This window comes from Ursus arctos, unplaced genomic scaffold (assembly GCF_023065955.2).
Source record: "Ursus arctos isolate Adak ecotype North America unplaced genomic scaffold, UrsArc2.0 scaffold_22, whole genome shotgun sequence".
NCBI classification, from domain to species: domain Eukaryota; kingdom Metazoa; phylum Chordata; class Mammalia; order Carnivora; family Ursidae; genus Ursus; species Ursus arctos.
Genome location: NW_026622897.1, coordinates 53,021,147 through 53,035,743, shown reverse-complemented (window position 1 = coordinate 53,035,743; position 14,597 = coordinate 53,021,147). Strand labels below are relative to the sequence as shown.

Sequence of the window (14,597 nt, the reverse complement as noted above, 5' to 3'; positions counted from 1 at the left end):
CACACGCTCCCTGGTAGCAGAGTTATTTGTGTACAAGCTCGTCTGCTCTGGCAGAATTGAACAGCCCACCCTGTGTCAGAACATCGCCTGCCTGTTTACCCACCATTAGTGCACCTGCTGCAGGACAGCCCAGGAGGCGGAAGGGGGAAGGAAGACAGGAAATGTCACCCTCCTTTCACAGATTTGGGGAGCCAGAGGGAGCACATTGCAGCCTGCATCATTCCCCAGATGGAGAAATCACAACCCAAGGGAGGGAAGAGTCTCGTGCGGGGGCCAGGAAATTGGCTCAGAAAGACTTGCGACGTGCACAGAGTCCCAGACAGGGAGGAGAGCCCCAGGGTTCTGGTGCTCTTGTCATATCCCAGCTCGAAACCTGGCAGGGCTCCTGCGCCCAGAGGGGGTGTGTCTGGCAGGGCTGCAGGGTGAGGGGTGGTGGATGGGGGCTCTGACCAAGTCAGGCTCCCAGCCTCTGGACTTCCCATCGGCCTCTGGGCAGACAGCAATTCCTCCCCCTCCTGCCTCCATTCACATGTTCACTTTTCTGGCCATGATCCATACTTCTGGAGATTTCAATAGGGTGCAGTCAGGAAGGAGGGAAGCCACCAGGTGGCTGTGGGGAGAGGGGAGAGTTTCTTAAAGAAGCATGGCCCATTTGCTGGTAACCTAAGAAACTGGAGATCTGAAAGTCAAAGGCTAATAAAAATTTCAACAAGCGGGCTGGCGCTGGATCCCGAAAAGCCCACAGACCGCACCTGAATACTCTCCAGGCTTCTCTTGGGTTGAGAAGCAGGAAAGGAAGGCTGCTGGAGGTGGAAAGAGCGCGGACCCTCAAAGCAAGCAAACCTGCCTGAATCCTGTGTGTCCTCGGGTGAGTTCAACACCTCTCTGAGGCATACTTTTCCTGGTCTGGAATACGGGGGTGGTATCTACTTCTCAGGTCGAAGGCACATAGAAAGACTTGGCACAAAGCAGGGAATTGATAAAAGGAAGCCAACATCATCGGTAATATGATGATGATGACAATTATCATCATTCCCCTCCCCTCCTGGGGGAGAGTTCTTGCCTAAATGTCCCTCAAGTGAGAAGCCTTGGGTTTGGAAGAGATAGTTATGTTGCCCTCGCTGGAGACAGGCAAGTTTTTCTAGTTGTCCGTCTTCCTCCCAGTCTCAGATGGAAAACAATAGTTTATAATGTTCTCTTCCCAGTTTAGACCCTCACATTTCAGAAATCTCTGGGGACATGCCCTATTTCTTCTTTCTGTACTAGCCTTTCCATCAGTTCTCCTACCTGCAATTCTTTCTTCCCAAAGTCACCTCATCCGAGAAGCCCTCCCTGACTCCTCTCATCTCCAGAGGGACTGTACTTGCTCCTCTCTCCTCCCTCTTTCCATCCATCTTCCTTCCTTCCTTTATTTTCTCCCTTTTATTTTCTAATCTCTGGGCCTGGCACATACCTCCAGGAGATACAGGCCCCTGCGCCCTATCCCCAGGGCACCTATACTCTGGAGCAAGGAGACAGATTGTCCACAAATAAACCAACCCTCCCTCAAAACACAGTGGGAGGGTGGAATGAGAGGATGTATAATGTCCAGCTCGGTTCCAGGCACAACACAGCCCCCCACACCCATCAGCACCTGTCCCTCCCCCTCCTGCATCCAGCACCTGTGGCCCCTCGGCAGCCACACAGGCCTGCGCCTCCCCTCCCCTCGGGGCCAGCCCCGGAACGCTGAAACACTGCACAGAGCAGGCGCCTCTCCCTTCAGTCATTCACTTTCTTTGGTACATGGTTGGTGCTAAATAAATATTTTGTATGAATGAATAAATGCATCAAGGAGAGCCAGACCCTGAGCATGAAGCCGGGGAAACACAGGACCTGGGCCAAGTGGCGAATCAGAGGGGGGCAGCCCGGCCAGCAGGAGGAGGCGCGGCGGCGCGTGGGCCTCAGCGGGAGCCGAGGGCACACAGGGCGGCCCCAAACACGAGGCCGTCAGACTGTCCCAGAGGAAGGCTCTATTTAAAGTGTCATTTGTTTGGGTTTGGTCGTTTTGTTTCGTTTTGCCAATTCGCACATACAAACTCTAAGGGTTACAGAAGAACATAGTGAAATGAGATATTAATTCAGAAGCATTGCTTTTTTCCCTCTTCTCACACGTCATAAAACAAGACAACAGATGGCTATGGCAGGGCAGCTCCGATTCTGGGGCGGGCCAGAGGCCGAGAGCCCTCTGTGGTCAGGGCCTCTGTCCAGACTGAAGCCTATGGCCTCAGGTGGCAGCTCTTCCCTGAGGAAGAATTCTAGGGGAAAAACCCCATGCCTCCTAGTTAGCCAGACACGGTGCCCGGGATGAGCGAGAGGAGGCTCGTCTAGGCTCCTAAGAGCCTAGTGCTTCCTGAGAAATTTTGTGAGCTAGAGGGTAAACACGGCCATTGCCAAGGCTCGCCACTGTGGGCTGAATGCGCCCCCCAGGAGACATTCTGCAGGAGGGGTGCTAGAGGCATCCGATGGGCAGAGGTCAGGGATGCCGCCTGCACAAGGCACAGGTCAGCCAGCCCCCTTCCCACCACCAACCAAGACTCTACAGCCCGAGTGTTAATAGTACTGTTGGTGAGGGGGCGCCCGGGTGGCTCAGTCGGTTACGCGTCTGCCTTCAGCTCAGGTCATGGATCGAGTCCCGCATTGGGCTCCTTGCTCAGCGGGCAGCCGGCTTCTCCCTTTCCCTCTGCCCCTGCTTGTGCTCCTCTCCCCCTCCCTCTCTCTGTCAAATAAATAAATAAAATCTTTTAAAGAAAAAAATAGTACTGACGGTGAGAAATCCTGATCGAAACTCACAGTTAAATAAATTATATTAAAAACCAAGGGAATACATTCTCCAAACTTAGCATTACTATTATTTCACTAAATTTCCCTATGATGCTCTTGCGGCCCTTCACGTCTGCTGGATCTGGCCGGTGGGAACGTGGCAGGGTGGTGTCCTACCCGCACCTCTCCCCAGCCCCGCGTTCCGTGACATCAGTTTAGTGGTGTGAACCCCTTGGTGGGAGAACTTACGCCACAGAGACTGGCAAGTACCTACCACCCACCTCTGTTGTTTTCTGGACAGCCAGTTGCTCCCAAGACACCCCACTGGGTGTAACCCTAAGTAAAGAAGGGAATTCGCAAGCCTGGAGATGCTGGTAAGTTCCCAGCCCAGGTAGACGGCTCGGCACCAGCCTGCCATCTGCAGGGTGGAACAGACGTGGATCTAAACGTGGCAACACGCACAAAGTCTACACACCTCATACACACGTGCACAGACACATACAGCCCACACCTGCCCACAGAGACCACGCAAACACCGCACGCCCTCCACGCACACCTACAGAAAACATACCACGTACCACACACGCCACGGCACACGCACAGGGCCAGCTACAGTTACACCACACACACGTAATCATCTAGGCTTCACACTCCGACGCTCACGTACCCCACAGACACTTAAACACACCGCACACACACCACTCACGTACACACCTGCAACGCGCATCGCACTGCAACACCCCCCCACACACAGGCCATACACACATCACACAAATACACATGTGAGTGCCCTTGTGGCCGCAAAGACTAACTGAAATCACGAACAGAGCAAAGATGCCGCCTGACGGACCGCCTCCTTTGATGTCTCAGTACCTTCACCTTTACTCCCTCCTCATCCTTCCCCACACACCACCTCCCTACCAGCCTCCGGGTCGCTGGAGCCCTGGCTGAGTGGTTCCCCATCCCAGCTCTGCGTCCAGCTCTCCGTACGTTGAGCCCAGCTGGCTGTGGCCTCCAGGGTCTGGCCCTCCACCCCTTCCCAGAGCGCATGACAAGCTGTTCCCTGGGTGACTCCACCCACCCAGCCACTCGGCTGCCACTAGAGGCTGGTAAGTCCAAACCTCTACCTCCAGCCAGATCCTCTCTGACCCCACACCCAGCAGCTTTGTGACATCTCCACTCAGATGTCCCCCGACTCCTCAGACAAGTCCCACAAGGACTTCCTGTCTGTCCACACCTGTTCCTTGCCTATGTTCTCTGCCCCCGCCCCCCCCCAAAGGTCCAAGGTGCTCAATGCCCATCTCACAAATAAAGGAGTGAATTATGTAAATCTACAAAGAGAGGGAAAAAAACAAACTTCCCTGTGAGGCAGATAGAAGTCTTACCCCATTTTACAGATGAGAGTCCTGAGGTTCGGTGAAGTGAAGGGACCGGCCCAGAAGCAGCAGCCAAGGGGGCGGGTAGGGCTGTGTGGGACCCAGAGCTGGGGGCTGGAGGCAGCAGCAGCCAGGCCAGGGCAGGCCCTTCAGGATCAGCTCTCCCCAGCCCCAAGTGAGGGGGTTAGTTACAAAGAAAAGGAAAAGGCGTTCCTGATACGCGTCCTGTTTCCTCTCCTCCTCTGGGCTTCTCAGGCCTTGGAGGGCGGATGTCTCTGGGCTGGCAGCGCTGAGCCTGTGCACGGACAGAAGGTGAGGGTCTCCCCAGGTCTCTTTCCAGCCCAGCAGTCGGGCCCGCATGAGCAGGGGCTTCCCTGGAGTGACCTCTCAAGTGTTCCTTCCCAGCCTGGGGGAGCCTCCACCCATTATCCCCAGGGGACACTCATCACGGCCAGGCACCTCTTGTCCATCAGACTGTCCCATAAAGGCACCTCTACTGGGAAGCCTTCCGTGTCACCCTCACTTGTTAGGGACTCCCTCTGTAGTCCCTCTTCCCTTCCTCCCTGCCCTACAGCAGCCACCCCACCACTCTGCCCAGCCTTCTGTGGCTACTGCCTGTAGATCTGTGTTCCCCATAAATCAGGTGGGGGGGGGGGGCGGGAAGCCGGGAGGAGGGAGGCAAGGGCAGAGGCCATCAGATGGGCCTTCCTGAGTGACAAGATGAGCCTCCCCCATCAGACAGGGAACCTTCCTGAGGGCAAAGGTCAGATCTCCTCTATCAGATAAAGATTCCCTGACGGAAGTGACTATGACTTTCGATCACAGGAGGTTGCTGTAGGACAAAATCATGCCTCTTTCCTTAAACAAGGAGTTGCCAGTGGATAAGAGAGCTATGTCCCCTCCATTAAATAGGGAGCCCCAGGAAATAGGAGCCACATTCCCCCCTCATCAGACAGGAGTCTCTCTCCTGGAAGATGGGGCCATGCCTCCTCCATTAGACTAGGAGTTCCCAGAGGGTACACCCCCCACCTGCTTGCCCCCACAACAGTCCTCAGAACAGACTTCAGCTCAGTCTAAGACACAGAGAAGGGCTTCCCTCTGGGGCAGAACCAGGGAGAGTTTTGCCCAATCGTCCTTTGCGCAGGGTCCCACGCCAACCTCCCATTCATGCCCTCAAACTGACCCAAAGATGCCTTGCCATACTTAAGATAGCCCCATGTCTGTCCAGCAGCCGTCTGTTCCAGCCCAGGAATGTTGACTTCTCAAGAGATTTTGAAGGGGGTGACTGGGAGACCCCTGACTAGAGGATGCCCAGGACAGGCTATGCACCCAGCTCTGGCCTAGACACGACCAGATGTGTAGGCTCGGTGGGTCTCTGCTCCTGGCCCTGCTACCAGCTGGGCGAACCTCTTCCCCCTGTGGCCACTAACACTCCTCCCACCCCCCAAATCAGCACCCACTGCTGGCTAAAGTGGCAGGAGGCACAGGAGAGGAAGGACAGGTCCCGCCATGAGGACATCACTGGCCTCCTGGAGTGCCAGGTGCCGTCCCTGAGCCCGGTCCAAGCCGCCTCCACGAGCCTCTTTCCTACGTGTGCCAGCTCCCGGGAGCTGCTATTAGTTAGCATCGATCCACAAAGTGCTTTGCCGACACTTTTTATGAGCTTAGCCTCACCCAGGGCCCTGGGGACTAGGCGCAAGACGCGGAAATGGAACTGGGGGCCCAGGCCACTGTGCAGAGGGAGGGAGCAGTGGAGCCCCGAGACCAAGGCTCAAACAAGTCCAGGGCCAGCACCCAGTAAATGTCAGCTCAATACACGTTTGCTGAGAAGACACCTTAATCTGGTAACTTGACCTGGGTATATTTTCTATTATTATTATTATTATTATTATTATTATTAATTATATTTCTCACATCTACTACAAGCCTGGCACTATTCTAAACAGTGTATTAACCCACTTAATCCTCACAAGAATGCTGTAAGGTAGATACTCTTATTAATCCCACTCTACACAGGATGAAACTTAAGACGCAGACAGGTTAAGTAACCTGCCCAAAGTCACAGAGCAGAAAAGAAGAAATGGAAGCAGCTCAAACCATCTGCTTCATAAATTAGCAAGTAAAAATATAATTACAATGCTTCTGAATTTTAAAAGACTTAAGTACTTTGGAAAGACACAATTTGTCCTGTGTTCCAAACCAAATACACTCATTATTGGACATATTGTGGTATTGTCAGGACGTAAGAGGTTCTCTCAAAGAACAGTATTACAAATGTACAACACAAGCTTCTCAGTCATCTCAAAATACATTTCTCTTTTTTAAGATTTTATTTATTTCTGTTGAGAGAGAGAGAGAGCCCGTGCACTGGGGGAGGGGCAGAAGGAGAGGGAGGGAGACCATTTCAAGCTGACTCCACGCTGAGTGCAGAGCACGACGCAGGGATCGATCTATGTGACCTGAATTGAAATCAAGAGTCAGACGCTAAACTGACTGAGCCAGCCAGACACGCCTACAGTTCTCCTTCTTTTGGAACTTTTAACTGAGCGGCTTTATTAAAATTTAGAAAACAAGAAAAACCCACAATAGCAATCATTTTAAGATTTATCATTTCTTTGTTACGTGCCAGGTGCTTTGTATATTTATCATGTTTAATCTTGAGGCCAAGGAAGAAGGCATTCTTCCCTTATTCCCTCGAGGGCGCAGCCTGCCTCCTACACCTTGGTGGGCCTGGTGGTGGGTGTGTCTCATGGATGTCTGCCCCGCCCAGGGTGGGAGCTGCTGCTGGGGGGGGGGGGGGCTGTGCTTGGCACAGAGAAGATGCATCAGAAAGGAGTTAAGGGCTTGGGGTCGGGCCGACCTGTGGCTTCATCAGCCCGCACTTCAGCGTCTGCAGTGTTAAAGGAGGCCCTGGCACCCAGCGAGAGCTCTGAAAGTGGTGAAAATCCCAACCATCACAATAAACAAACTCGCTGGGGGGCCCTGAGCAGGTTCCAGCCCACCTCGGCCTCAACTGGCTCACCAGCTCTCAGTGGGGGTCACGTTACCCTGAGGGGCCTAGGCAGCTGAGAGGAGATAATGGGTATGAGGAGTTCCTAGGAGGCCAGAGACAAAGGCCTGTTATGAGAACAAGGCTGAATTGTCAAGCATTTTTAAGAAATGCATTTCCATTACTTCCAAGAACACAGAGGCCTACAGATGAGGTGGGCACAGCAAGGCCAGCCAAGAGTGCCTGTCCTCGGTGACGCAGCAGGCAGGAAGGAGCCCTCGGGGGCATCTCCAAACCTCTCCTGGAACCACACCCTGGGGCTTGGTAATCAACACCTCCATACCCACCCCAAACCCTCCATCTTCTCCTCACGCTGGTTCCCCTTCCTTGTCCAGGGAAGCGTGAGAAGCCCGCCAGGAGGAACAGGGCCCCCGCCTCTCAACCACCAATCTGTGTGATTGACAACTTCAGAAGCAGCCCCACCCGCCCAACCTAGATGCTTGTAAATCTGACGGAGGTGGTCGTGGGAACCTGCCCCAGGGACGGGACCGCCACATGGGGGCCTTGCCCCCGCCAGACCCCAGGAGGCCAGCTTCCTCAGCCTGCGCCATCCCGCCTCTGTTCTACCACAACCCCGGGGCCCTTGAGAAGCAGAGGGGTCTGCGGTGAATGTACTGCCCGCATGTGGCGGGGGAGACAGCTGTGCAAGCCAAAAACTATCCTGCAAAAGGCACTGCGAGAGAGTTATAAAGAAGGTGACAGTCACTCCAGGGAGGGAGTGGCTTGGAAGTTACAGAGGACAGGTGACATGTGAGATGGGACTCCGAGAGTGATTGAGTTTGCCAGGTCATCAAGGTGAAGACAGAACATTAAAGCGACGTGCGTGTGTGTGGAATTACACCTCCTTCTAGGGCAGACTGTATGTTTCCAAATCATTTCAAAATCAAAGTCTCATTTAATTCTCTCAAATCCCATAATGGTGTTACAATGCCCTCCCACTGCCCCTCACACACGTGCAAGTAAGAAAAGTAAGGTCTGGTGAAGAGAGATGAGGAGCCCAAGGGCAAATGGGGACCGATTTCTGGGGAGAGGGTAGGGGTGAGGGGTGGACACTGGCTGACAAGGCCCTCTCCTCATGAAGGGGGCGTTATTCTTATTCCTGTCGGGCAGTGGCCCCCCATTCCCTGCCCGTGCTGGTCTGTGATGCCCTCTTCCCAGCCCCAACATACGTGCACCCTGCTCCGGAGAGCCCGCGGCCCCTCAGCAGCGCGGCCAGCAGAGGGACAGAACAGCGTTCCAGAGAGTCCAGGGAAGAGCTGAGCTTCTGTGAGGCCCAGCTTGGAGGCCATGCCCCGCCCTCTTCCACACCCCTGAGCGCTGATAACCTCGACCTCTCCTACTGCAACTCTCCTCTCCTCTCTCCTGCTCCCACAGCTGCCGGCAGCCTCTCCCTCTCCTCCCTCCACCCCTCGCGCTCCCGAGGGAGCAGTGAGCTCAGCCTTTCCCATCAGCCGTCCCTGGGAATGATGGGAAATGGACGGCAGGCCAGGAACCTGCAGAGGCCTGCCCCAGACAGGGAGGAGGAGAACGCGGGCTTCGGGCTTTTCCAAGGGCCACTGGGGGCGTCCTGGGGGCAGGGCTCCATTCTGCTGCTTCCGATGAAGCCCAGGCTGGGCTAAGGGCACAGTCTGCCCGTTCTTACCACTCGCTCTAAGTGAAGGTAGGATCCAACTACTGGAGCTGGAATGCGCCTCTTTTTACGGATCGGAAGACAGAGGCCCAGAGAGATGAGGTCAAAGAAGTATGTCTGGGGACTGACTGCCATGTCCCAGGTGCTGTTGGAGCCTTTCATATTTCTTGTCTCCTTAATCCTCACGACCACCTTGCAAGGTATGTGTGGCAGGCTGAAGAACAGCCCCCTAAGATGCCCACATCTGAATCCCTGGAACGGTGAATATGGTACCTTACGTGGTCAAAGGGACTTGGCAGGTGTGATTTAGTTAAGGATCTTGAGAAGGGGAGAACCCCCTACATTATCTGGGTGGACCCAGTGTCATCCCAAAGGTCCTTATAAGAGGGAGGCAGGAGGGTCAGAGAGAGAAAAGGCAACGTCATGCCGAGGGAAGCATCAAGAGAGAAACTGAAAGATGCTGTGCTGCCGGCCTTACGATGGAGGATGGAACCAGGAGCCAAAGAATGCAGGCAGCTTCTAGAAGCTAGATAAGGCAAAGGAATGGATTCTCCCCTAGAGCCGCCAGAAGGATCACCGCCCTACCAACCTACTTTAGAACTTCTGACCTCCAGAACTATAAGAGGATAAATCTATGCTGGTTTAGGCCACTAAATTTGTGGGAATTTGTTACAGAAGCAATCGGAGACTAATTGTCCCATTCCCGTTTTGCAGAGGAGGACACAGCCTCGGGGAAGGCGCATGACTTCCTCTGGTCTTGCGTGCTCCCCTCCACACCACAGTGGGCTTACCGGGAATCTCCACGGGCTCTTAAGGCCGGGAGACCCTCGGCCAGGGCTTCAAGGCTGGGGGAAAGTCTGAGGAGGAGGCAGGGGTCTGACACTGCAGGGCCACGGTTGAGGACAGAGGAGGGAGGGGACCTGAGGAGGGTAAACTCTGCCTGTAAGGGATTGTATTATGGCTGGGGCCTCCTGGAGCCAGTGACTGAGTCCCACCCCCCCCCAAACTGTGACGCGGGCAGGCGTGTGACGTGGAGGAAGGGCCCTGGCTACACAGCTGGGCTGAGTGGGCCAAGAATTTGCAGGATTAACCACGATGAGATGAAATCTCCCCATTCTCTCTCTTTGCTCCTAATAAAACCCCTGAGAGGAAGACTCCTTATCCTTCCTCCCACGGGACTGGTGGGGCAAACGAGGCCCTGGGGCTTAATGACTGGCTCGAGTTGTCACAGCTGCTAAGAAGCGCAATCTGCGTGTTCATGACGATCCACATAAGGAAACCACGGCAAATGGCTATGGAGTTCTGTGTGCCTGACGCTCTGTCTCCTGTCGCTGGCATTTTCTGTCATGCTTGATGCAGACCCGCTAAGCCTCTCCTTGGCCTCAAACCCCTTCACTGCTCCCCACGAGCCTTTCACAATCCGGGCCCACCCACTCCTCCGATCTCCCCTCCCACCCCCACTCCCCGGCCCCCCCAACACCCTCCAGCCACACTGACCTGGGTCGTTTCCCTGGAGACACCAAACTCTTCACAACTTTGGACTCTCCCACAGGAGAGAGGCTCCCCCCTCATCAGCCCCAGGCCACACACACTCATGGTGGAAAAACATAGGTCCCGGCCACACCTGTTCCTCCTCATGGGTAAGGGAGAGGGAGCAGGGCCAAAGGTCAGCCCTCGGTGGCAGGAGGCCTGGAAGGCTGGAGCTGAGAGGCCCTGAGTGAGCCGGTCATTTCCTACATAGTAAAGGAACAGCAAGCAGCCTGGATGCGAAACAGAGTATGGTGGGGTAACTTCTCCAGGGAATGGGCCCTCCCAGAAATGCAGACCCCAGGGCAGTGGAGCTGATGGGGCCTCCAGGAACATTAGGTCTCACCCCTCAGGGTGCACGTAGTGGCACTGAGACCCAGAGAAGGACAGGACTTGCCCCTGGCCCCACACTGTGTCACTATGGGAATCTGGGGTACTGGCTTGGGGTCTGCCACTCACCAGCTGGGTGACTTTGGGCAAGGACGAGTCATTCTGATCTTCATGGATAAAAGGGAAATAACAATGCCTTTCCTGATGAATGCATGGACCGGACCTGGTGCCGAGAAGCCTGCACGAAGCAAAAGCCGCTCCCACCATTGGAAGAGCGGGGTCTGGACTCAGGGCGCTGGCTGGGGGAGCTCATCCCTCTCTGTGATACTGCTGGTGGGTTTAATTTAACCCCCAGGCTGGACTCCGAGGTGGGGGAGCCCCAGAGAGAAGGACACTCAGCTGTCTGCAAAGCTACTGCTTCTGGGCCCCCAAAGCTGGTTAGTCCTTAATCTCAGCAGATCATCTCTAGGAAAGGGATTATCAGCCTTATTTTCCTTCTGGTTAGAGAAAGGACTCCCCCAAGGGAGTCAGCGTGGGCTACAGGAACTCCTGATCAAAACCGGGGCTCCCCACTTCCACCCGGGAGGGAGGAGGAATCCACCCACCGCAGGGCGCAGGGCGGCACTGTGCTGGCCTTCCGGGCCATCACCACGGCCAGCTGAGGGCACTAAGAGGCCCATTCTGCTGAAGAGGAAGCTGAGGTTTGCGGAGGGTCAGTAACCTGCCCGCCACACAAGCTGGCAAGGCCACACTCCTGCTGCTCCAGGAGGCCTCTGGGCAAGGGCTGTTTCTATTCTAAAGCCTTCATCTAGGGGAGGAAGCCGGAGCTGTGATGCGGCCCCAAGGCAGCCTCCTGACCGCCTTTGGCCTCTGTGGCCCATCTCCTCCCTCCAAGCCCTCTCCCCCGCCTCAGCCTCCCCAGAGATCCGCGATTAGTAACTATAAACACAGCATAATACTGTTGCCCCCGTCTGGACAAGGCTGTCCAACGCCACGCCAAGTTCACATCTACTTCAGCTCAGAGATTTGCTCATTGGGTACTTCCTCAGAAAGCCTCTGGTGGCCCCCCCAACTAGGTCAGGGCCCCCCACCTTAGGCATTCTCAGGGTACCCCTCACAGTGGGAACTCTTGCTGTCTCCGTGCTCCAGACTGAAAGCCCCATGAGGCCAAGGACAGGGTCTGTTTGCTGCCACGGTTTCCCCAGGGTACACCTAGTCCTGGCACGGGGCCTCAGGAGGCCGCTCTGCACTCGCCTGGGCCAGGCACGGTGCCGACTGCTGAGCCCAAGCTTCACCGAATCCTCACGATTAGTCTAGGAGGTGGGGTTTCTCATCCTGCTGTACAGATGAGCACATGAGACCAGGAGGGACACTGACTCCCCGAGGATACCCAGTACCCCCGACCTGGCCTGGGACCAGCACCTAGCACCAGCGCTATCACCTGTGCGCCCAGTGCAAAATGAAAATGCAAGGCCCCTTGTTCAGACGTCGAGACAGCAACAGAAGAGCACTTAACCCATCCAGAGGTCCTCCTGAGCCTGGGGCCCTGTGTGACTGCTCAGGTCCCCCACCCCCTTGAGGCCAGACCCAGGGGCACCCTTGTGTTCTGACTTCTGACCCAAACCCAGGCTCTCCAGCTGAGAGGCCCTGGGGCATCGGTCTCCTAGGGCAGCGGTTCTCACCCTTGAGCCTGATTCAGAATCACGTGGGAGGCTTGTTGAACGCCAGCTTGCTGGGCCCCACCTTCAGAGTTCCCCCTCGGTAGGTGAGAGGTGGGCCTGGGGATCCAACCACTGCATTTCTAAAGGCGCTGCAGATGCTGTGGCCCTGAGACACTGAGAACCACTGCCCAGAGGAACGCATACTTAGCAGGGGCATTAGGAATCCAGGGCGCTGTGGAAGGACAGATACAGGGCTGGGCTATCGGCGCTGAGGATGCCTTGCCACCAGACCCCGGCCTCCAGTGGAAAGGGCCAGCCCTGCTAAGGAGGAGTGTGGGGGAGGAAGGGAGAAGCCCGGAGGAAAAGGGAACATTTTACGCAAGTTACCTTAATTTTTGTAACAATCTTGAGAGGCAGCTTGTGTTATCTCTATTGCAGAGGAAACCTCTTGCAAAGAAGTCAGTGATATGCCCAGGGTTACAGAGAGGAAATTACGGAGGCCACAGCTGACCCTGGTTCTAACTTATGTGTCGTCACAAGCCTGCTTCACCCAGCTGGCCCTGACAGGTTCTAATCCCACGACCTGCTGGGCCCAGGGGAATAGAGCTAGTGGCCTTGGGTTCACACAGTCCCAAGCCCCAGCAAGGCCTGGCAAGCCCCGAGGGCCCGCCCCCTCCACCACCTGCCTGCCCCTCCCCAAACCCAGGCTTGCAGCACAGAGACCTGGGACCCAGCCGAGGGGGCTAAGTGCTGGCACCATTCCAGAAGGCCAGGGCACCCATCCCCAGAACAGAGGTCCTCCCACATCCAGGCCCTTCTTTCCAGCCTCCCTTCTTTCTACTTACTCGCATATACCCTAAGCCCCAGATCACACACCATCGGTTCCTTCTGCTTGGAAGGCCCTTCCCACCCTGCTCTCCGTCCAACTCTGGCCCATTCTTAAACACCATACGTCACCTCTATTAGGAAGTGCCCCCTCAGCACCTCATCCCTCCTCACCCCCTGTCATGCCCCTCTCTGCTTCGCTGGCTGCTCCTCCAAAGATCATTCGACAAATATTTATTGAGTTATCAGCCCTGCTCCAGACACGGTGCAAGGTGCTGAGGATACAGAGCTCAGGCCTAGCTCTGGCAGGCCAGGGTGTGGGTCTGCTTCACCCTGTGAACCTCACCAGGAGAAGCAGAGAAGGGGTCCATGAGGGTCCTCAGGGAACGAGGGGACCTCAGCTGGGGATATGACAAAGTGGTTGGGGCTGGGGGGGGTAGTGCAAATTCTATATTCCAGGCCACCGGCATGCAGGAGGGAGCAGCTCCCCAGGGTCCCATGCCTGGGGTACAGATCCTTGGCAAAGCAGCACAAAACTACTATGAAATGAAGTCAAGGCCTGTTATGTGCTCCCATGCCAAGGGGCTGCCTATGCCGTGGGCTCCGCAGGAAACCAAGACCCAGAGGGGAAAGGGATACTCGGGGCAGGAGGCAGTGCTAGAACGGGCCTACAGCCTCCTCTCCCAGGACATGTGGGTTTTAAACAGTAGGGGAAGGAGGAGGCAGTGTGCCCCCACCCTGAAGGATGTGCCCCCTGGACCCCTTGTCTGGAGACAGAAGGCATTAAGGGAAAGCCACAGCCCACAGGAGCCCCAGGCGGGAGAGGACGGCTACTGAAGAGCAGGGAGGCTGGAGTGCGGCCAGGCTGGCAGAGGAGACATCTTGAGAGGCAAGAGGGAGGAAGGGAGGAGGAATGAGAAAGGAGGAAAGAGCCAGACACGCAAACACCTCCGCCTCCTCTTTCCAACCAAAACAGAATCCCCAGAAGACAGACCTGTGAGGAAGGAGACAGGGAAAGAAGCTGGGGCCTCAGAGGGGCGGTGGCAGGGCAGGCGCCCAGGGCTGGAGTCTCTGGAAGCTTCAGGGTCTGGAACTGGGGGGGGGGGGGGGGGGGGGCGGTGGCAGGAGGAGGCCCCATCAATCACCAGCACTCGCCCAGCTCTGTACCCACAGGGGCCGGGGCTCAGAGAGGAAGGCGATACGGACTCTACCTGGTCACTCCTACTGCTCCTTCAAGACCCACTCGGGTACCAACTTTGCCCCAAGCCCCTGAACCAACCTCTGGGCTGGGCTGGGCTGGGCTGGGCTGCACAGGATTTAGCAGAAACTCAGAAAATCTGACCTGAGTCAAGGCTTAGCCCTTAGAAAGCCCACAGTCAGGTGGGAAAGCCAAGGAATTC

General features: G+C 55.8%; 1 protein-coding gene across 4 annotated transcripts in view; it reads right to left on the bottom strand.

The window, feature by feature from the left end:
* The window catches only part of ARRB1 (arrestin beta 1), a 74,789-nt gene that overhangs the window by 35,932 nt on the left and 24,260 nt on the right, over positions 1-14,597 (bottom strand). The window contains exon 1 of one of the 4 annotated variants that reach the window (XM_048217091.2): positions 4,185-5,731. The exons of 2 other annotated variants lie outside the window; for them this stretch is intronic. In XM_048217091.2, coding sequence (XP_048073048.1) covers positions 4,185-4,189 — 5 coding nt within the window. In that variant the 5' untranslated portion in view covers positions 4,190-5,731. Of the gene's footprint in view, positions 1-3,720; positions 3,760-4,184; positions 5,732-14,597 lie in introns of those variants that run through there. One more of the 4 variants, XM_057316610.1, reaches the window with a different exon arrangement.